Consider the following 22,173-nt stretch of genomic DNA (forward strand, 5'->3'; position numbering starts at 1 on the left):
TGAAAGTGGAAGATGAGAGTGGAAAAGTTGACTTAAAGCTCCACATTCAGAAAACGAAGATTATGGCATCTGGTCCCATCACTTCATGGGAAATAGATGGGGAAACAGTGGAAACCGTATCAGACTTTACATTTTTGGGCTCCAGAATCACTGCAGATGGTGACTGCAGCCATGAAATTAAAAGACGCTTATTCCTTGAAAATAAAGTTATGACCAACCTAAATAGCATATTAAAAAGCAGAGACATTACTTTGTCAACAAAGGTCTGTCTAGTCAAGGCTATGGTTTTTCTAGTGGTCATGTATGAATGCGAGAGTTGGACTATGAAGAAAGCTGAGCGCCAAAGAATTGATGTCTTTGAATTGTGGTGTTGGAGAAGACTCTTAAGAGTCCCTTGGACTGCAGGGAGATCCAACCAGTTCATTCTAAAGGAGATCAGTCTTAAGTGTTCATTGGAAGGACTGATGCTGAAGCTGAGACTCCAATACTTTGGCCACCTCATGTGAAGAGTTGACTCATTGGAAAAGACTCTGATGCTGGGAGGGATTGGGGGCAGGAGGAGAAGGGGAAAACAGAGGATGAGATGGCTGGATGGCATCACCGACTCGATGGACATGAGTTTGCATAAACTCCGGGAGTTGGTGATGGACAGGGAGGCCTGGCATGCTGTGATTCATGGGGTCGCAAAGAGTTGGACACAACTAAGTGATGGAACTGAACTGAAGTGAACATACTGTTCAGCATAATTATTGCACCAATTTAGATTCCCACCCACAATGTAGGAGTGTTCCCTTTTCTCCATACCCTCTCCAGCATTTACTTGTAGAGTTTGTTGATGATGGACATTCTGACTGGTATAAAGTGGTACCTCATTGTAGTTTTGATTTGTATTTGTCTAATAATTAGTGATGTTGAGCATCTTACGTGTCTATTGGCCATGTGTATGTCTTCTTTGGAGAAATGTCTATTTAGGTCTTCTGCCCACTTTTTGATAGGGTTTTGGTTGTTGTTCTTTTTTTTTTTTTTTTTTACCATTATGTTTGGAAATTAAGCCATTATCATTTGCAGTATTTTTGCCACTCCATAGGTTGTCTTTTTGTTTTGTTGCTGCAAAAGCTTATAAATTTGATTAGGTCCCATTTGCTTTTTTTGGCTTTGATTTCTGTTGCCTTGGGAGAATGAGCTAAGAAAACACTGCTATGATTTACGTGATAGAATGTTTTGCTTACGTTTTCTTCTAGGAGTTTTATGGTCTTAGGTCTTAATATAAAAATCTTTAAGCAATTTTGAGTTTATTTTTGTGTATGGTGAGGATGTGTTCTAATTTCATTGATTTACATGCAGCTGTCCAGCTTTCTCAGCACCACTGACTGGAGAGACTGTCATTTCTCTAGTATATATTCTTGCCACCTTTGTCAAAGAGATGTGTGAGTTTGTTTCTGGGTGCTCTATTCTGTTCCTATCGTTTTGGTGACAATACCGCACTGTTTTGATTACTGTCACTTTGTAGTATTGTCTGAAGTCTGAAAGGGTTATGCTTCCAGCTCTATTCTTTAACTCTCAAGATGTCTTTGGCAATTCTGGATCTTTTACGGTTCCCTATAAATTTTAGGATTATTTGCTTTAGTTTTGTGAAGAGTGTCATATGTAATTTGATAGAGATCTCATTATCTGTACATTGTTTTGGGAAGTCACTTTAACAATATTGATCCTTCCAGTCCAAAAGCATGGGGTATCTTTTCATTTCTTTGGATCATCTTGAAGATTTTGGACATAGCGTTAAAGGACATAGCTCTGTGACATCAACAACTGAAAAGGGTGGGGGTGGAGCAGTAAAGGTGCAAAGATGTTGCTATGTTATTTAAGTAACATAAACTAGATTGTTACACCTTTAGCACTTTAAAAGCAATCTCTGTGATAACTGCAAAGAAAATACTTGTCAATATACAGGCAATGAAATAAGAAAGGAATTTAAATGTTTCCCTATCCCTCAAGGCTACCCACATAGCTCAGTCCATAAAGCATCTGCTTGCAATGCAGGAGACCTGAGTTCAATTCTTGGGTCAGGAAGTTCCCCTGGAGAAGGAAATGGCAACCCCCTTTAGTATTCTTGCCTGGAGAATTCCATGGACAGAGGAACATGGTGGACTATATAGTTCATGGGATTGCAAGAGTCAGACACAACTTAGCACTCTCTCTCTCTAACCCCCAAAATCAACTAAGCACAAAAGTAGATAGTAATATAGAGAATGAGAGACAAAAAAACTGTAAAACATATGGAAAACAAATAGCAAGATGAAAGAATTCCTTACCAGTAATTAGTTTAAATATAAATAATGGGGAAATAGTGGAAGCAGTGGCAGGTTTTATTTTATTGCGCTCTAAAATCACTGTGGACAGTGACTGTAGCCATGAAATTAAAAGACGCTTGCTCTTTGAAAGGAAAGCCTTGACAAACCTAGACAAAGGTCTATATAGTCAAAGGTATGGTTTTTCCAGTAGTCATGTACACATGTGATATTTGGACCTGACAGAAAGGCTGAGTGCTGAAGAATTGATGCTTTCAAATTGTGAAGACTCTTGAAAGAGTCCCTTGGACAGCCAGAGATCAAACTAGTCAATCCTAAAGAAAACCAACCCTGAATATTCAGTGGAAGGACTAATGCTGAAACTCCAATACTTTGGCCACCTAATGCGTAGAGCTAACTGATTGGAGAAGACCTTGATTCTGGGAAAGACTGAGGGCAGGAGGAGAAGACGGCAACAGAGGATGAGATGATTGGATGGCATCACCAACTCAATTGACATGCGTTTGAACAAGCTCCAAGAAATAGGGAAGGAGTGGGAAGCCTGCAGTTCAAGGAGTCTCAAAGAGTTGGACAGGACTGAGTGACTTTCACTTACATGAAAATGGGGGTAAGCATTGGAGATGAGAGGAAAGCTGGCATAGATTTCCAATCAAGAAATAATGGTGATGTAAAGCAGGATAGAGGCAGCTAGTTACAGGAGTGGATTGGTTTTAGTTTTTTTAGGCAATTTAAATTGAACCAGTTATTACTTGAAATTCTGAAACTGAAAATTAGGTTTATTCTCTTGAGCAAAATGTAAGTTTAGAGGAGGATCTACCATAAGCCAATAATGTAGGATGTATAAACTCTAAAGAAATAATATTAAGTAAGCTATTCCTTGGGATTATCCTTTTCACTGCTTCTCTTTATAGTTAAAATAGTAGTTTCTACCCAATTTTATGCACCTAAATAATTGTAGTCACCTATTTTTCATTTGATGACAACATCAGTAATGACTTCATCATGCATAGACCTTCAGCTTCTTTTATACTTTGTCTCTAGTCCTATTTAGAATAGTAACATCATAGTATCAGACAGTAAGAAATAAAACTCCCATGTTCTGTTTAGTTGCTTAGTCATGTCCAACTGTTTGCGACCCCATGGACTGCAGCACACCAGGACTCCCTGTCCATCACCAACTCCCAAAGTCCACCCAAACCCATGTCCATTGAGTTGGTGATGCCATCCAGCCATCTTATCCTCTGTTGTCCCCTTCTCCTCCTGCTCTCAATCTTTCCCAGCATCAGGGTCTTCTCAAATGAGTCAGCTCTTTGCATCAGGTGGCCAAAGTATTGGGAGTTTCAGCTTCAACATCAGTCCTTCCAATGAACACCCAGGACTGATCTCCTTTAGAATAGACTGGTTGGATCTCCTTGTAATCCAAGGGACTCTCAAGAGTCTTCTCCAACACCACAGTTCGAAAGCATCAATTCTTCGGCCCTCAGCTTTCTTTATACTCCAACTCTCACATCCATACATGACTACTGGAAAAACCATAGCCTTGAGTAGACGGACCTTTGTTGACAAAGTATGTCTCTGCTTTTTAATATACTGTCTAGGTTGGTCATAATTTTCCTTCCAAGGAATAAACGTCTTTTAATTTCATGGCTGCAGTCACCATCTGCAGTGATTTTGGAGCCCCCCAAAATAAAGTCTGACACTGTTTCCACTGTTTCCCCATCTATTTGCCATGAAGTGATGGGACCAGATGCCATGATCTTAGTTTTCTGAATATGGAGCTTTAAGCCAACTTTTTCACTCTCGTCTCTCACTTTCATCAAGAGGCTCTTTAGTTCCTCTTCACTTTCTGCCATAAGGGTCGTGTCATCTGCATATCTGAGATTATTCATATTTTTCCTGGCAATCTTTGATTCCAGTTTGTCCTTCCTCCAGCCCAGCATTTCTCATGATGTACTCTGCATAGAAGATAAATAGCAGGGTGACAATATACACCCTTGACGTACTCCTTTTCCTATTTGGAACCAGTCTGTTGTTCCATGTCCAGTTCTAACTGTTGCTTCCTGACCTGCATACAGGTTTCTCAAGAGGCAGGTCAGATGGTCTGGTATTCCCATCTCTTTCAGAATTTTCCACAGTTTATTGTGATCCACACAGTCAAAGGCTTTGACATAGTCAATAAAGCAGAAATAGATGTTTTGTCTGGAACTCCTTTGCTTTTTCGATGATCCAGCTGATGTTGACAATTTGATCTCTAGTCCCTCTGCCTTTTCTAAAACCAGCTTAAACATCTGGAAGTTCACAGTTCACGTATTGCTGAAGCCTGGCTTGGAGAACTTTAAGCATTACTCCAAGATTAGTAATGTATGAGTTTAGTGCAATTGTGCGGTAGTTTGAGCATTCTTTGGCATTGCCTTTATGATCCACTGGTAAAATTGGAGGAGGAATTCGGTCAAATGTAATTTAATCTATTGGCAGATAATAATAATATTACCTACTGGCAGATAATATTATTCTTTTGTCATTAAGCAGTTGAAAGAAACTGTATAATTAAACTTTTATTTTTGCTAAATTTTTATTTTGAAGTTATTACAGACTCACAGAAGTTGCAAATATAGTTCATAGTGTTCCATAAACCCTTCAACCAGATTGTCTGTAGTGTGACGTCTTATGATATTGCAGGTCCAAACCATGACATTGACATTGGTATAACACTGTTAACTGAACTACAGACCTTATTCAGTTCTCAACAGGTTTTACTTTTACTCATTTTTGTGTGTCTGTTTAATTCTCTGTGGCTTGATCCCATGTGTAGATTTTTGTGGTATTGCAATAAAGATACAAAACTGTTTCATCATTACAAAGAAAATTCTTTTTGTAACTCCTTTTGTATTATCATACTCATTCCTCAGTTCTGTTTCTTTGCCATCATGTATTTGTTCTTCATCTTTGTGATAATTTTGTCATTTCAAGAATTTTTTAATGTAATCATACAATATGTAATATTTTTGTGATCAGCCTTTTTCTCTCAAAGCATAATGCCCTTGAGAGCCGTCCACATTATTGCACATATCAGTGGTTAATTTTTTTTTTTTTTTGGCCTCAGTTATAGTCCCTCAGTGTGTGGATGTTCCATTTCTTTAACCCCATTAACTCATTGTAGGACATTTGTATTGTCTTCAGGTTTTTGGCTGTTCCAAATAAAGTTTTTATTGAGACTCATATTACAGATTTTCATTTGAGCATAAATTTTCATTTCTGTGATATAAATACCCAAAAGTGTAATCACTGTGTCACACAGTAAGTGTATGTTTGTTTATAAGAAATGGCCAAAAGAAACTTTGCAGAATGGATGTAACATTTCACATTCTCACGAGTCGTTGTATATGAGATCTTCCTTCTCTTCATGCTTACCAGCATGTGGTGTTTTCTCTGTTCTGTTTTTGCTTTTCAGATAAATGTGTACCTTGTAGTTGCAATTTGCCTTTTTCTAATGGCTAATGTGTTTCAGGTGTTTATTTGCTATCCATATAGCCTCTTTGTCTGAAATGTCTGCTTATGCCTTTGACCCATTTTTCTAGTTGGATCATTTATGGTTGAGCGTCAATCTTTTGATTAATACTTAATTTGCAGTCAAAATTTATGTATAGGCACTGAAGTGCAGGGTGTATGTATGTTTCTTTCACGAATAATCACGAAATGATCATGTGTCACCATGTGCATGATTTTAGTGACTTACCTGAATTATATTCAATACAAGGAGGCAGTTTAGACACCTACCCTGTGACCTCAGACATTTTACTTAGCTCTACTGAGCATGTTTTCTCAGTCCATGAAATGGAGAGAAATATATTTTAATTCCATTAGTACTGTGAAATAGCTAACATAGCTTGAAAAAGATAAGGTATATTGTCAAATCTCTCCCCCATTTTTTTAGAGTTTACTTTTTATTGTCTCAGGGACAGTTGTTCCATTGTTTCCTGTGATTTCAGACTTTTTCACAGTCAAGAGTATCTTTAATCAGAATGAAGATGTAATTTCATATTCCTGAAAGGGTTTTTCCTCACACACAACTCTGATTCAAGATAAAAAAAATTTAGTAGGATAAAATTAAAATAATCGATGTAAAGATTGTCAGGCAAGGTGCCTTGAATAGAGAAAAGGTTGCTAAAAGGTGCCCTAAGGCAGCTGAGAAAACCGCTTTTCTCCTAAGAGGGAAGCTTAAGGAACCAAAACATCAGGAGAGTACTCTGTTCTTGTACTCTATTCTGGCCTGGAGCCAGAATCCTTTTGGGACTTAGGCCTTGTCTATACTGTAAGGGAAGGTACAGATTTGCTGTCAAAGCATTGCTCTGCTGCTGTCCTGTAGAAACTAATGCCAAAGGTTGTTGTCTAAATGTCAGTATATGAAATTATTAAGTATGAATGTAAAATATATCACACGCAGATCTTCCTTCAAGTTATTGAAATTTCTGCTTTTTAAAATCAGGTGGCTAAATAGCAGTTATATATACTTATAACTATGTATATAATATTTATGTATTTTCTGTGTGTGTGTATGTGTGTATAGATAGATAGATAATAGTTATGTATAATGAAGTATAACTAGATTGGGTTTAAATCCTGACTCTAACCTATGTACTGTTATGGTTTTGATCAAGTTACTTAACCTTTCTGTGTCATCTAATCTGAAAGAGGTATTAGGATTATTCCATAGGATTCTGAGAATTAAATAAGATCATAAATTCAAAACACTTCCAACAATTCCTGGCTAAGTTATTATTACCTGATTAGTGAAGTACTTCTCTAGGAAATTGCTGGTGAGAAAATTAGATCTTTTAGCTGAAGGTGTTTATCTATGAATATATTGCCCTCCAGGAGAATTTTTTTTTTTTTCCCTCCAGGAGAATTTTACAGAACTTTTTCTTTGTTATTAAACACACACACACACACCATTCCAGTTAATGCTTGGAATTTTTAAGTATTCTCAATTTGGTGGCATTGACCACAAAATTTTGTTTAGTATGAAATGTTTATGAATAAAGAGAAGTACAGGCAGTTCTGTATGTTTGCAGAAGAAACATTTTACCTAGTCTGTAATGACTGTGTATGATTGATGAGTGGAGCAAGAAAGCGAAGTTTTTCTGGAATAGATGATCCTGTGGGATGAATGTGGGGAGCAACATTCTATACAAAGGAAGTGCATCCGTTGTTTTTCGTTTGTTTGATTTTGTTTTTAAAGGCAGAGAAAGGAAGCTGAATACTAGATTGAAAAGAAAGGTAGGACTAATTATAAGAACCATCTAAAATGTGAAATGGGAGTGTCAAATAAACCTGTAGTTAGGCAAAGAGGAGCCGTTGAGATTTTTCTTTTTCTGGTTTTATTGAGAAATAACTTACATATGTCACTGTGTTTGAGTCTATAATAGTAAATTCTTAATTTCTGTAAGCCAATCATCCTTATATTCATGCTAAAATTTTTTATTATTTTTTTAAAGGATTTCATTTGTGGAAATGAGCAGTCGTAAATCAAAGAGTAGCAACTTAATACAAGCAGACTACGTTTCACAGGTTAGTGTATATTTTCATTAATCTGAATGCCTGTTACCATGAAAGGGGATAACTTGAATTCTTAACTTGAATTCTCCCCTTATTATGTATGAAGGAGCACACTTTCCATTGTCAAGGAAAGTGACAATGCTGCTTCCTAATTTCAACCTCTATAAATGTTTGGATAGATGGAATCCTAATTTTATTCTTGTCTTCCTAAATGTTCTCAAGTTTCAATTTAGTTTAATATTATCTTCAGAGTTTTTCACTTCTTTAGGTAAGTTTATTGAAAAGTATTTTATTCCTTTTGTTGTGGTTGTAAATGAAATTATTTTCTTACTTTTATGTTTTATTTGTTCCTTGTGTATCTAAATGAAATTGATTTTTCTATATTAATCTTATATTCTATAACCTTGCTAAACTCATTTATAATATATTTTTTTAGTTTATTCCTTTGGCTTTTCTGTATATAACATCATGACCTCTTCAAAGAGATATAGTTTTACTTCTTCCTTTCCAATCTGTAGCCTTTCATTTCTTTTTGTTGTCTGATTGTCACGACCAGAACCTTCAGTATAATACTGAGTAAGCTAGCAAGAGCAGACCATTTTTTATATTTGGAAAGTGTGTTCAGTCTTTTACCAGTGAGTATGATGTATGACGTTAGCTCAAACTACCGCACAGTTGCACTCGTCTCACACACTAGTAAAGCAGTGCTTAAAATTCTGCAAGCCAGGCTTCAGCAATACATGAACCGTGAAATTCCAGATGTTCAAGATGGTTTTAGAAAAGGCAGAGGAACCAGAGATCAAATTGCCAACATCTGCTGGATCATAGAAAAAGCAAAGGAGTTCCAGAGAAAACATCTATTTCTGCCTTATTGACTATGCCAAAGCCTTTGACTGTGTGGATCACAACAAACTGTGGAAACTTCTGAAAGAGATGGGAATACCAGACCACCTGACCTGCCTCTTGAGAAACCTGTATGCAGGTCAGGAAGCAACAGTTAGAACTGGACACAGAACAACAGACTGGTTCCAAATAGGAAAAGGAGTACATCAAGGCTGCATATTGTCACCCTGCTTATTTAACTTATACGCAGAGTACATAATGAGAAACGCTGGGCTGGAAGAAGCACAAGCTGGAATCAAGATTGCCGGGAGAAATATCAGTAACCTCAGATATGCAGATGACACCACCCTTATGGCAGAAAGTGAAGAGGAACTAAAGAGCCTCTTGATGAAAGTGAAAGACGAGAGTGAAAAAGTTGGCTTAAAGCTCCACATTCAGAAAATGAAGATCATGGCATCTGGTCCCATCACTTCATGGGAAATAGATGGGGAAACAGTGGAAACCGTATCAGACTTTACATTTTTGGGCTCCAAAATCACTGCAGATGGTGACTGCAGCCATGAAATTAAAAGACGCTTACTCCTTGAAAATAAAGTTATGACCAACCTAAATAGCATATTAAAAAGCAGAGACATTACTTTGTCAACAAAGGTCCATCTAGTCAAGGCTATGGTTTTTCCAGTGGTCGTGTATGGATATGAGAGTTGGAATATAAAGAAAGCTGAGTGCTGAAGAATTGATGCTTTTGAACTGTGATGGAGAAGACTCTTGAGAGTCCCTTGGACTGCAAGGAGATCCAACCAGTCCATCCTAAAGGAGATCAGTCATGGGTGTTCGTTGGTGGGACGGGTTTTGAAGCTGAAACTTCAATACTTTGGCCACCTGATGCAAAGAGCTGACACATTGGAAAAGACCCTGATGTTGGGAAAGATTGAGGGCAGGAGGAGAAGGGAATGACAGAGGATGAGATGATTGGATGGCATCACCGACTCAATGGGCATGAGTTTGGGTGGACTCCGGGAGTTGGTGATGAACAGGCAGGCCTGGCATGCTGCGATTCATGGAGTCACAAAGTGTTGGACACGACTGAGTGACTGAACTGAACTGATGATGTTAGCTGTGGTTTTTTGTGGATGTTAACAGGTTGAGAGAGTCTCCTTATATTTCTAGTATATTTAGTGTTTTTATCATAAACATTTAATATTTTTTAACTATGTATATACTTGAGGAGTCTAGCTGGAAATGGGTATGATATTTCTACACTGGCTTAACCAGAACTACATTTTTTTACAGCAAAAATTAAATGTTACTGACATTCCTTTGTAAGACCTTACTTACCTTCTGTTTAAAGGAAAATGTTTAATTATGCTTTTAAAAATACTGGCCTGGAGTGGATGAATTTATCTCAGATGACTATTATATCTAATACTGTGGGCAAGAATCCCTTAGGAGAAATGGAATAGCCATTATAGTCAACAAAAGATTCCAAAATGCAGTACTTGTTTCCAAGGCAAGCCATTCAGTATCACAGTAATCCAAGTCTATGCCCCGACCAGTAATGCTGAAGAAGCTGAAGTTGAACACGTCTATGAAGACCTACAAGCCCTTCTAGTACTAACACCCAGAAAAGATGTCCTTTTCATTATAGGGGACTGGCATCCAAAAGTAGGGAGTCAAGAAATACCTAGAGTAAGGGGCATATTTGGCCTTGGAGTACAGAATGGATCAGGGCAAAAGCTTATAGAGTTTTGCCAACAGGACACACCAGTCATAGCAAACACCATCTTCCAAAAACACAAGAGAAGGCTCTACACATGGACGTCACCAGATGGTCAACACGAAAATCAGATTGATTATATTCTTTGCAGCCAAAGATGGAGAAGCTCTATACAGTCAGCAAAAGCAAGACCGGGAGCTGACTGTGGCTCAGATCATGAACTCCTTACTGCCAAATTCAGACTTATATTGAAGAAAGTAGGGAAAACCATTAGACCGTTTAGGTATAACCTAAATCAATACCCTTATGATTATACAGTGAAAATAACAAATAAATTGAAGGGATTAGATCTGGTAGAGTGTCTGAAGAACTGTGGTTGTAAGTTCATGACTTGTACAGGAGGCAGAGATCAAGACCATCCCCAAGAAAAAGAAATACAGAAAGGCAAAATGGTTGTCTGAGGAGGCCTTACAAATAGCTATGAAAGGGAGAGAGGCTAAAGGCAAAGAAGAAAAGGAAAGATATATCCATTTGAATGCAGAGTACCAAAGAATAGCAAGGGAAGATAAGAAAGCCTTCCTCAGTGATCAAATAGAGGAAAACAATAGAATGGGGAAGACTAGAGATTTCTTCAAAAAAGTAAAGATACCAAGGGAACTTTTTATGCCAAGTTGAGCACAGTAAAGGACAGTAATGGTATGGACTTAACAGAAGCAGAAGATATTAAGAAGAGGTGGCAAGAACACACAGAAGAATTACACAAAAAAGATTTACACAACCCAGATAATCATGATGGTGTGATCAGTCACCTAGAGCCAGACATCCTGGAATCCAAAGTCAAGTGGGCCTTAGAAAGCATCACTACGAACAAAGCTAGTGGAGGTGATGGAATTCCAGTTAAGCTATTTCAAATCCTAAAAGATGATGCTGAGAAAGTGTTACACTCAATATGCCAGCAAATTTGGAAAACTCATCAGTGGCCACAGGACTAGAAAAGCTCAGTTTTCATTCCAGTCCCCAAGAATGGCAATGCCAAAGAATGCTCAAACTACCACTCAATTGCCCTCATCTCACATGCTATACACTCAACATTCTTCAAGCCAGGCTTCAACAGTACGTGAACCGTGAACCTCCAAATGTTCAAGCTGGATTTAGAATAGGGAGAGGAACCAGAGATCAAATTGCCAACATCCATTGGATCATCAAAGAAGCAAGAGAGTCCCAGAAAAACATCTACTTCTGCTTTGTTGACAATGCCAAAGCCTTTAACTGTGTGGATCACAACAAACTGTGGAAAATTTTGAAAGAGATAGGAATAACAGACCATCTGACCTGCCTCTTGAGAAATCTGCTTGTCAAGAAGCAACAGTTAGAACTGGACATGGAACAACAGACTGGGAAAGGAATCGGGAAAAGACTATGTCACGGCTCTATATTGTCACCCTGGTTATTTAACTTACATGCAGAGTACATCATGAGAAATGCTAAACTGGATGAAGCACAAGCCAGAATTAAGATTGCCAGGAGAAATATCAATAACCTCAGAGATGCAGATGACACCATACTTACGGCAGAAAGCAAAGAACTAAAGAGCCACTTGATGAAAAGGAAAGAGGAGAGTGAAAAAGTTGGCTTAAAACCCAACATTCAAAAAACTAAGATCATGGCATCCGGTCCTATCACTTATGGGAAAACAGTGGAAACAATGTCAGACTTTATTTTGGGGGACTCCAAAATCACTGCAGATGGTGACTGCAGCCATGAAATTAAAAGACGCTTACTCCTTGGAGGAAAAGTTATGATAACCTAGGCAGCATATTAAAAAGCAGAGACTTTACTTTGCCAACAAGGTCCCTCTTGTCAAAGCTATGGTTTTTCCCTAGTCATGAATGGATGTGAGAGTTGGACTATAAGGAAAGCTGAGCACTGAAGAATTGATGCTTTTCAACTGTGGTGTTGGAGAAGGTTCTTGAGTTTCCCTTGAACTGAAATGAGATCCAACCAGTCCATCCTAAAGGAAATCAGTCCTGAATATTCATTGGAAGGACTGTTGCTGAAGCTGAAACTCCAATACTTTGTCCACCTGATGCGAAGAACTGACTGACTCATTGGAAAAGACCCTAATCCTGAGAAAGATTGAAGTTAGAAGGAGAAGGGGATGACAGAGGATGGGATGGTTGGATTACATCACTGACTCCATGGACCTGAGTTTATGAAAACTCCTGGAGTTGGGGATGGACAAGGAGACCTGTCATGCTTCAGGACATGGGGTTTCAAATAGTCAGACACGACTGAGTGACTGAAGTGAACATATCTTTGTAAATAGCGAAGATCTTCCCTGTGCACCTAAATTAATTTCTGTACATGTACATACCTGTTTAACTTTCACATCAACTCACTTTAGAATTTTCGAACCTCTGAGTATTCACTACAGCTTTGCTTCACTTTTTCTTTATCTTGTATTTTATTCAAAATTGTCTGTCTGTAGACTTTAATGAAGTTTTAAACAAGAAAAGCACTGAGGTTCGTGTTTTTTTTACAGTGATCTTGTCTAGGGGGAGGAATACACACTATGTTTAGTTGAATGTATGTTTGCTTCCTTAGGTTTTTTATAGATATCAGCTGTTTCCTATATAATAACTATATTGTATTACAGATTACTACTTTCTTTAATCCTCAAAACAGGCCTGCCAGAATAGTGTATTGTCTCTCGGACACCAATCTTTCTATTCTTTCCACTTCCTTCTAAATGCTAAGTATGGATTATTTTATCCCTAGTGAATAATTTGCTTCTCTCTGCCTCTGGTATATATAAAGTGAACTCAGATTTTTTTCATTGATACATGAAAGATCACTCCCATACTGCACACTTGAGTCTGCAAGAAGCAAATAATGTTGGCAACTTCTTGTTTCTGCTGATGAAGCTAAATCTGAAATAACCTCCTAAGGTTTTTGTCACTGGACACTGTTTGTTAGCAGCAAATGTAGAAAAGGAACAATTTTGATGGTCCATCTTTCTAAAGAATGTGATGGATTGAATTTCTTTTTTACAGCTGTGTCTAAGTCCATCATTTTAAGACAAAATAAAAATTTAGCTCTTTAGAAGAATTTTACTTAATTCCAGTGATTTCTTATTTTATATCATAGATCAGTATGATTTCTTCTATATATTTGAACATCTCCTTATATGCTAGGTTACTAATTTTTTGCAGATTACTGACTGTGTCATTTCTTACTAATATATATATGCTTTTTTTTTAGGCAACAGATCATATTCTTTTAATAGTTTTGTGCTCTGCATCTAATAGGTCCTCAATAACTGTGTGGACTTTAAAATTTCTTGTTTCCTCAGAATCCTGACTTCTATGAGAGGTACAGAAAGATAGGGCTTGAGCTAAACCAGTTTAGATATGTTGGTCTCTAGGTAGCTCCAACAGTAAAGAATCTGCCTGCAATGTTGGAGACCTGTGTTCAATCCCTGGGTTGGAAAGATCCCCTGGAAAAGGAGCTGGCAGTCCACTCCAGTATTTTTGCCTGGGAAATCCTATGGACAGAGAAGCCTGGTGGGTTACAGTCCATGGGATCACACAGTCAGGTAAGACTGAGTGACTAAACTCAAAGACTGAGATATGGTTCATGAGCATTATTAGATTAGATTACATTATTAAATTCTCTCATTGTTTATTCCTTGGCTGACATATTACACAAAATGAAGTATTCATTTATTCACATACATTAAAACAGCCCTCAAATTGCTGATGTTGCTAAAGTAACATCATAAAGCTCTCTTGTTGAAAGCTTCATGACTAAATTCTCATCCTTTCTCTGGGAGTTGCTGCTGCTGCTAAGTCATTTCAGTCATGTCCAACTCTTTGCAACCCTGTGGACCGTAGCCTGCCAGGTGCCTCTGTCCATGGGCCTTTCCAGGGAAGAATACTGGAGTGGGTTGCCATACCCTCCTCCAGAGGATCTTCCTGAACCAGGGATTGAACCCACATCTCTTAAGTCTCCTGCATTGGCAGGCAGATTCTTTATCACTAGTGCCACCTGGAAAACAAGAACTGTTAATTTTATCACTTGGGAAAATGCCAGACCTCATGATGACAAGTTGTTTAGGGAGAGCTGAATTGATTCATTAATACCTAACTCGAACTGCTATAAATATATTTACTTGTTTATTTTTGATTGCATATATAATGTTTTCATTTGTATTCACTTTATTTTTATCAGGTACAAAGAATTTTACGTGAAAGATTTTGTCATCAGAGTCCACATGGTAACCTATTTGGAGTACAAGTACAATATAAGTAAGTTTAGATTCCCACTTATCTGTTACGAAACTACTTATAGATACCCTTTAGGTTTTGTAGAAATTGTCATACACAGATTTTGTCTTAAACAAGGATAGTGAGCATTTTTATAGAGGTAAAGTTTTGCTTTGTGTATAAAAAAATGACTTGTTGTGAGGGAAGAGCAGATATACATATTTCCATAATGAAAAAAACTCTTAACTTTCAAACTGTTTATTTCTGTCATTTGGTATTATGGAGAGATTTCTGAGCTTGCCCCTAATGCTCAGCAGCCAGCTGTGAAGTGAAAGTTCCTAAGATTTGCCACAGTTGTTCCTATCCCATACCACCATAAAGACCACAATATTTCAGTCTTACTTGGTTTCTTCTTGAGGTTTCTAGAGAATCAGTATTTCTGTTCTTCTCTATAGGACTAATTTAAAAAGTATTACCTAGCAAATTATTTCAGCTTTGCTTTTTAAATTTTGGCCTCTTTATATCATTTCAGACACTTAATAGAGCTGCTAAAAAGAACTGCTATCCATGGAGAAAGTAACTCTGTTCTCATTATTGGACCCCGAGGTTCAGGAAAGACCATGGTAAAAGCTGTTGATTTCTGGCATTCCTTTGCTTTGTAGGCATGTACAACATTGAAAATGGTTTTGATTATTTCATCCTTGTGTTACTAGCATTTTTTTTTTAATTTTAAGTCTTAGAATACATGCAAAGCCTTTATAAAGTTAGACTTGTTTATTTGAGTTGAGAGAACTTTTTTTACCTTATTTTTCCTCACAGTAATAAATTTTCAAATGTTATTTGTTCCATTGTGGTCTTTGGTCCTTCAAGAATTTGTGACTGCCAATAGACAAAGCAAACTGGCATTTATTGAACATGTTCCTTGTACCTTTTATTTATCTTCTGTTATTTATTCTTTACATTAACCCTGCAAGGTAGGCATGATATTGTCTCTATTTGTAGATTAGGTAGCTATCATATCAAGCATTTTGTTCTTTTAGTTTATTGTGTAACCCTAACTCAGGCAGGTTTTTTTAATACATGCATTCGTATCTTCTAGAGTTCTCTTCTACTTACCATCTTTATTGTATTATAACTTTAGTTAACCTCAAAAAGATAACTTTTGCTTTTTTACCCTTGTTTTCTCTTTTCATTTTCTTTATTCAGTGTAAGACCAGTTATGGCTATTATATTACAAATATTACTATGTAATTGTATAATCTGCTTTTGCTATATTCCATGCAATAAATTTAGATTTTTCACTAATATGCATTTTTACTATGTATAGAAGTAAAATTGTGTATTATGTATTATTTTATATTAAGTAAAACTATATAAAATAGAATTAGAATTATGTTTTAATTTTTTAAGCAATACAGTTTGACTGTGTATTATGTAAAGATTGGGAAATTAGGACTTTAGGATTTTACTGTCATCACTTGTTTCCAGTATTGTTTGTAGTACATAAATTGGAGATTTAGATCTAAATAATTTATTTTCTTTAAAAATTTTTTCATTTATTATGATCACATTTATGACCGTATTTATTTCTGACTGTTTAATTTAGTGCAGTCCTTTGGCTTAGTCCTTGTATACAACCACTATTTCTTTATCCTTAGTTTTTTTATTATGATTTTTCTTTGTGTTTGACTTCAGTGCTATTTATGGTAGTTTATATAGGAAAAGTATGTGACTAATATACTTTTGAGCTATGAGACTACTATTAAAACAACAGCTCTATTAACAGTAGAAAAACTGAGGAAAGATATGCACAGAAAGGTCATAGGAAATTAAATACAAATCAGTTTTAAACTTAGAAACATGTTTAATTTCACTCATAATCTGGTAAATTAAATAAAAATACAGTAATTTTTTCTATCAGGTTAACAAGAAGATCTATAAAATTGATAACATACTGATGTTCTTGCTGGTGGTGTAAATTAGAATTAGACAAAATCTAACCAATATTACAAATGTGCCTACTTTTGACTCAGCAACATTTCTAGGAATTTATCTTTGTGAAATGATATGTGTATTGTTACTCATTACAGCAATGTTTATTAGCAGTGCAAGATGAGAAACAGTATAAATAACCCTCAGAATACTGATTAAGAAATCTTGATACATCCATCCATGTAATGGACTGTGATACTGCAGTAAAAGAGAATACAGAAATATTTGTATATAGTCCAAAAAAGGGAAGAAATCATATTTCTCTATAAACAAAAGTTCCCTGAAATGTATATATTTAAATTTTTATTGGCGTATCATTGATTTACAATGTTGTGTCAGGTTCAGATATACAGCAGAGTGAATTGGGTATACATATACTTATGTCCACTCTTTTTAAATTCTTATCCCATTTAGGCCACTTCAAAATATTGTGTAGAGTTCTCTGTACTATATGGTAGGTCCTTATTAGTTGCGTATTTTATGGGTAGTACTATGTATAAGTCAACCCTAGTCTCCCAATTTATCCATCCCACCTTTCCCCCTGGTAGCCACAGGTTTGTTTTCTACATCTGTGACACTACTTCTGGTTTGTAAATAAGTTCATTTGTACCCTTTTAAAAAATTTTCCACATATAAGTAATATCATATGATATTTGTCTGTGTCTAACTTACTTCATTCAATATGACAAGCTCTAGGTCCACTCATGTACCTGCAGATGACATTACTTTGTTCTTTTTTATGGCTGAGTAATACTCCATTCAGTTTTTGTTCCAGTCTCGAAGAAAGGAAATGCTAAAGAATGTTCAAACTACCTCACAATTGCACTCATCTCTCACGTCAGCAAAGTAACACTCAAAATTCTCCAAGCCAGGCTTCAATAGTACGTGAACCGTGAACTTCCAGATGTTCAAGCTGGATTTAGAACAGGCAGAGGAACCAGAGATCAAATTGCCAGCATCCATTGGGTCATCAAAAAAGCAAGAGAGTTCCAGAAGAACATCTACTTCTGCTTTGTTGACTATGCCAAAGCCTTTGACTGTGGATCACAACAAACTGTGGAAAATTCTTAAAGAGTTGGTAATAACAGACCATCTGACCTGCCTCCTGAGAAATTGCTTGTCAAGAAGCAACAGTTAGAACTGGACATGGAACAACAGACTGGTTCCAGATTGGGAAAAGAGTATATCAAGACTGTATATTGCTTATTTAACTTATATGCAGAGTACGACGTGAGAAACGCTGGACTGGATGAACATAAGCCAGAATCAGGATTGCCGGGAGAAACAACCTCAGAGATGCAGATGACACCACCCTTATGGCAGAAGGCGAAGAAGAACTAAAGAGCCACTTGAAGAAAAGGAAAGAGGAGAGTGAAAAAGTTGGCTTAAAACTCAACATTCAAAAAACTAAGATTATGACATCTGGTCCTATCACTTCATAGCAAATGGGTGGGAAAACAATGGAAACATGACAGACTTTATTTTTCTGGGCTCCAAAATCACTGCAGATGGTGACTGCAGCCATGAAATTAAAAGACCCTTGCTCCTTTTAAGAAAAGCTGTGACCAACCTAGACAGCATATTAAAAAGCAGAGACGTTACTTTGCCAACAGAGGTCTGTCTAGTCAAAGCTATGTTTTTTCCAGTAGTCATGTATGGATGTGAGAGTGGGACTGTAAAGAAAGCTGAGTACTGAAGAATTGATGCTTTTGAACCGTGGTGTTGGAGAAGACTCTTGAGAGTCCCTTGAACTGTAAGGAGATCCAACCAGTCCATCCTAAAGGAAATCAGTCCTGAATATTCATTGGAAGGACTGATGCTGAAGCTGAAGCTCCTATTGGAGCTTGGAGTATTCTTTGCAGCCAAAGTATCCTTTGGCCACCTGATGTGAAGAGCTGACTCATTGGGAAAGACCCTGATGCTGGGAAAGATTGAAGCCAGGAGGAGAAGGGGATGACAGAGAATGAGATGGTTAGATGACATCACCGACTCAATGGACATGAGTTTGTGTAACTCTGGGAAATGATGATGGATAGGCAAGCCTGGCGTGCTGCAGTCCATTGGGTCACAAAGAGTTAGATGTGACTGAGTGAGTGAACTTACTGAATATTCCGTTGTGTGTAAATATATATTTATGTATATGTATTATTATATATAAATATAACATATATATTATTATATAATATATAAATATTATATATATAAATGCATATATATATATGTGCACCACATCTTCTTTACCCTCTCCTCTGCTGATGGACATTTAGGTTGCTTCCATGCCCTGGCTATTGTAAATAGTGCTGCAGTTGAGCTGAATATCGAGGTGTATGACTCTTTTCAAATGATGGTTTTCTCCGGGTAAATGCCTAGGAGTGGGTTTTCTGGGGCATGATATTCTATTTTTAGTTTTTTAAGGAACCGCTGGGCTTCCCTGGTGGCTCAGAGGTTAAAGCGTCTGCCTGCAATGCGGGAGACCTGGGTTCGATCCCTGGGTCGGAAAGACTCCCTAGAGAAAGAGGTGGCAACCCACTCCTGTATTCTTGCCTGGAGAATCCCATGGATGGAGGAGCCTGGTGGGCTACAGTCCATGCGTTCACAAAGAATCGGACACGACTGAGCGACTTTACTTTCACTTTCACTTTATACTGTTCTCCATAGTGACTGTACCAGTTTACATTCCCATCAACATACCTTCTCCAGCACATATTGTTTGTTGGTTTTATTGATGATGGCCATTCTGACCAGTGTGAAGTGATACTCCATTGTAATTTTGATTTGCATTTCTCTAATAGTGATGTTGAACATCTTTTCAAGTGCTTTTTGGCCATTTTTATGTCTTATGTCTTCTTTATGGTGTGCTGCAGTCCATGGGGTCATAAAGAGACACGACTTAGCCACTGAACAATGTCAACAAATGTCTTTCTGAAATATTAAACAATAACGTAGTGGGTTATTTGTTGAGTGGCATATGGGAACAGAGGTTAAGGCTGTTTTCACTATATATCTTTTTATGGTTTTTGAGGGGCGAACTATATGACCATGCAGTCTATTTTTAAAACTACAGAGTGGGAAGTTGGTTGAAGGCAAGGGAAAAAAATACAGCACCTAGTTAACAGAACAAATCACTAAACTCCTTCAGAACACATAAATATAAAAGAGATAGGAAGTTGAGTAATATGGGGAAATGTAAAAAGACTATTTTAAATCAAAAAATTATTTTGCACATTACTTATAAATGACTGGGATTAAACTCTTCCGTGACTTATTTTTTCCTCCCTTGAAATCACATAGTTTATTCAGTTTGTGTTTTATGGGAAAATTCCAAGGGCAGGCTTTTCTTTTCCCTTTATAAACTGCTTTTTCAAACTGGATAGTTCAGATTACGCAGTCATACCAACCCTCAATCTCAGTGTCTTGACTCGAATTTGTTGTTTACTTTTGCTGTGTCCCCACATTGTGTAACAGTAAGGGGGCACTATTCTCTGTCTTCACTCACAAGAAATGGTAATATTACCTCAGCATGTTCCTCCACTGACGTCCCAGTGGAGGAAAGGAAGCCTGATGGATCAGGGACAGTCTTAAAGTTCCTACCCAGAGGTGCTACAGAGCACATCTCACACTTATTGACCAGAGTGAGTCACATGGTCACACCTAGTTTCAAGAGAGCAGGGCAGTGCATTTTTACTAGGTACCTAGAAAGGGAGGTTAACCAGAAGTATGGTGAACCTCACTGATGACCACCACAGCTAACTTGAGTTTATATGTGATTTTTCCTTGTCTAGATGCTTGTAGAATTGCTGTTTCTTAGCAGTGTGAAAGTTTCACAGGTTATATCAAAGTGTAGGTCATAAAAACCGTAACTCTGCAAACCCTCTTGATGTGAATTTAGGTCTTTCTTTAGTAAAAGGATGATTTTCCTTTTTTTCCAGTTTTAATTATTGTTTTTGGAAAACACATTATATACTATGTTTGAAGAACATTTTTACATGGTACTTTAATTCTTCAAAGAGCTGTATAGTGATATTCTGGTATCAGTATGGGAGAAAATGAGACCTAAAAAATCAGTACATTAGACCTGTTATTCCATCATACACTGTGCATCTTGAAGTAAAATGACCTACAACAGAGAAGTTGAATCTCAGTGATTCATGCATCAAAGTGTCAAGCCAGAAGTATAATTTGAGCAGCTAATGACTTAATTTATTCTGAACTTTGATTTTGGAAGTTTGTCTCTTAAGGCATACAGAAAGTTTACAAAAAAGGAAATAGAGCTAGTGAACGCTTACAAAATGTATAAGTAAATACAAATTAAACCTGTATACTCCATTTCATTAGTAAATTGACTAAAATACATATATTTGTTAAAGAAAAAGTAAGCAGATAGTAAAGAGTTCCCACGTAATCTCTCTCTCACAGATACATGCTCATACACACACTCACCCTGGCAGTTTTCCCTGTCATTAACATCTTGCCTTACTGTGGTACATTTGTTAAAATTAATGAAGCTATATGAAACATTGCTAATGAAAGTCCATTGTTTACATTAAGGATTCTACAAGTCTATGGGTACAACACCATGTTCTGGTGCTTTGAAATAATTTATCTAATGTGACTTAAGTATGGAAAAAATATTCCATTATGGTATAATTTAGTTTATTCCTACTATGCTCCAATATTGAGAGCTCAGAAAGCTGAGAAGCATTGTTTAACTCCTCACTTTTATGATTTGTTGTGTGTGGGCGTGTCCTGAGATATAAAATAGGTTATTCTTAGATACGAGTATTATTTTATCGTATAATTAGTATAATATATATCATGCTGCTGCTGCTGCTGCTGCTGCTGCTGCTGCTGCTGCTAAGTTACTTCAGTCATGTCCGACTCTGTGTGACCCCATAGACGGCAGCCCACCAAGGCTCCCCCCTCCCTGGGATTCTCCAGGCAAGAACATTGGAGTGGGTTACCATTTCCTTCTCCAGTGCATGAAAGTGAAAAGTGAAAGTGAAGTCACTCAGTCGTGTCCAACTCTTAGCAACACCATGGACTGCAGCCCACCAGGCTCCTCCATCCATGGGATTGTCCGGGCAAGAGTACTGGAGTGGAGTGCCATTGCCTTCATAGCTTAGTATAATCATGCGTTAGTAATATTATTAGTATAATTACAGAAATTTGAACTTAAAAAATAAGATTGCAGTATATTGAAAATACTACCCTTAGCCAAACTGTCTAAAATACAAAAATTAAAAATCTTCAATTAAGTGGTAAAGATAACAAATTCTGTGGTTTGTTGTATTTCAAATATTTTATTTTAAAAATAGATATGGTTCCAAATGAGAGATTTAAGTCTGGAAAATACTCTTCTACATAGAAATTAGACTTACTAGATGGTTAAAGTTTCTTCTAGTTTGTTTCTTCTGGTTGCATATTGTTGAATATTGTGTCCCTGAAAGTATTTGTGAATAGTAATAAAAGCCTCTGGATGCTGGCAGTTCAA

The 22,173-nt window shown here is 37.0% G+C and overlaps 1 protein-coding gene across 16 annotated transcripts in view; it reads left to right on the top strand.

The window, feature by feature from the left end:
- Positions 1-22,173, top strand: part of ORC4 (origin recognition complex subunit 4) — a 96,677-nt gene that overhangs the window by 36,604 nt on the left and 37,900 nt on the right. For 7 of the 16 annotated variants that reach the window (XR_011254552.1, XR_011254551.1, XR_011254550.1 and 4 more), the window contains 3 exons: positions 7,805-7,877; positions 14,656-14,732; positions 15,223-15,313. Coding sequence is in view for 6 of the 16 variants with exons in the window: in XM_069577622.1 (XP_069433723.1) it covers positions 7,805-7,877; positions 14,656-14,732; positions 15,223-15,313 (241 nt within the window). In the remaining 10 variants the exon portion in view is untranslated. Of the gene's footprint in view, positions 1-7,804; positions 7,878-13,777; positions 14,021-14,655; positions 14,733-15,222; positions 15,314-17,457; positions 18,772-22,173 lie in introns of all 16 variants that reach the window. The other 9 variants (XR_011254554.1, XR_011254549.1, XM_069577619.1 and 6 more) reach the window with 3 other exon arrangements.

This window comes from Ovis canadensis, chromosome 2 (assembly GCF_042477335.2).
Source record: "Ovis canadensis isolate MfBH-ARS-UI-01 breed Bighorn chromosome 2, ARS-UI_OviCan_v2, whole genome shotgun sequence".
Lineage (NCBI taxonomy): Eukaryota > Metazoa > Chordata > Mammalia > Artiodactyla > Bovidae > Ovis > Ovis canadensis.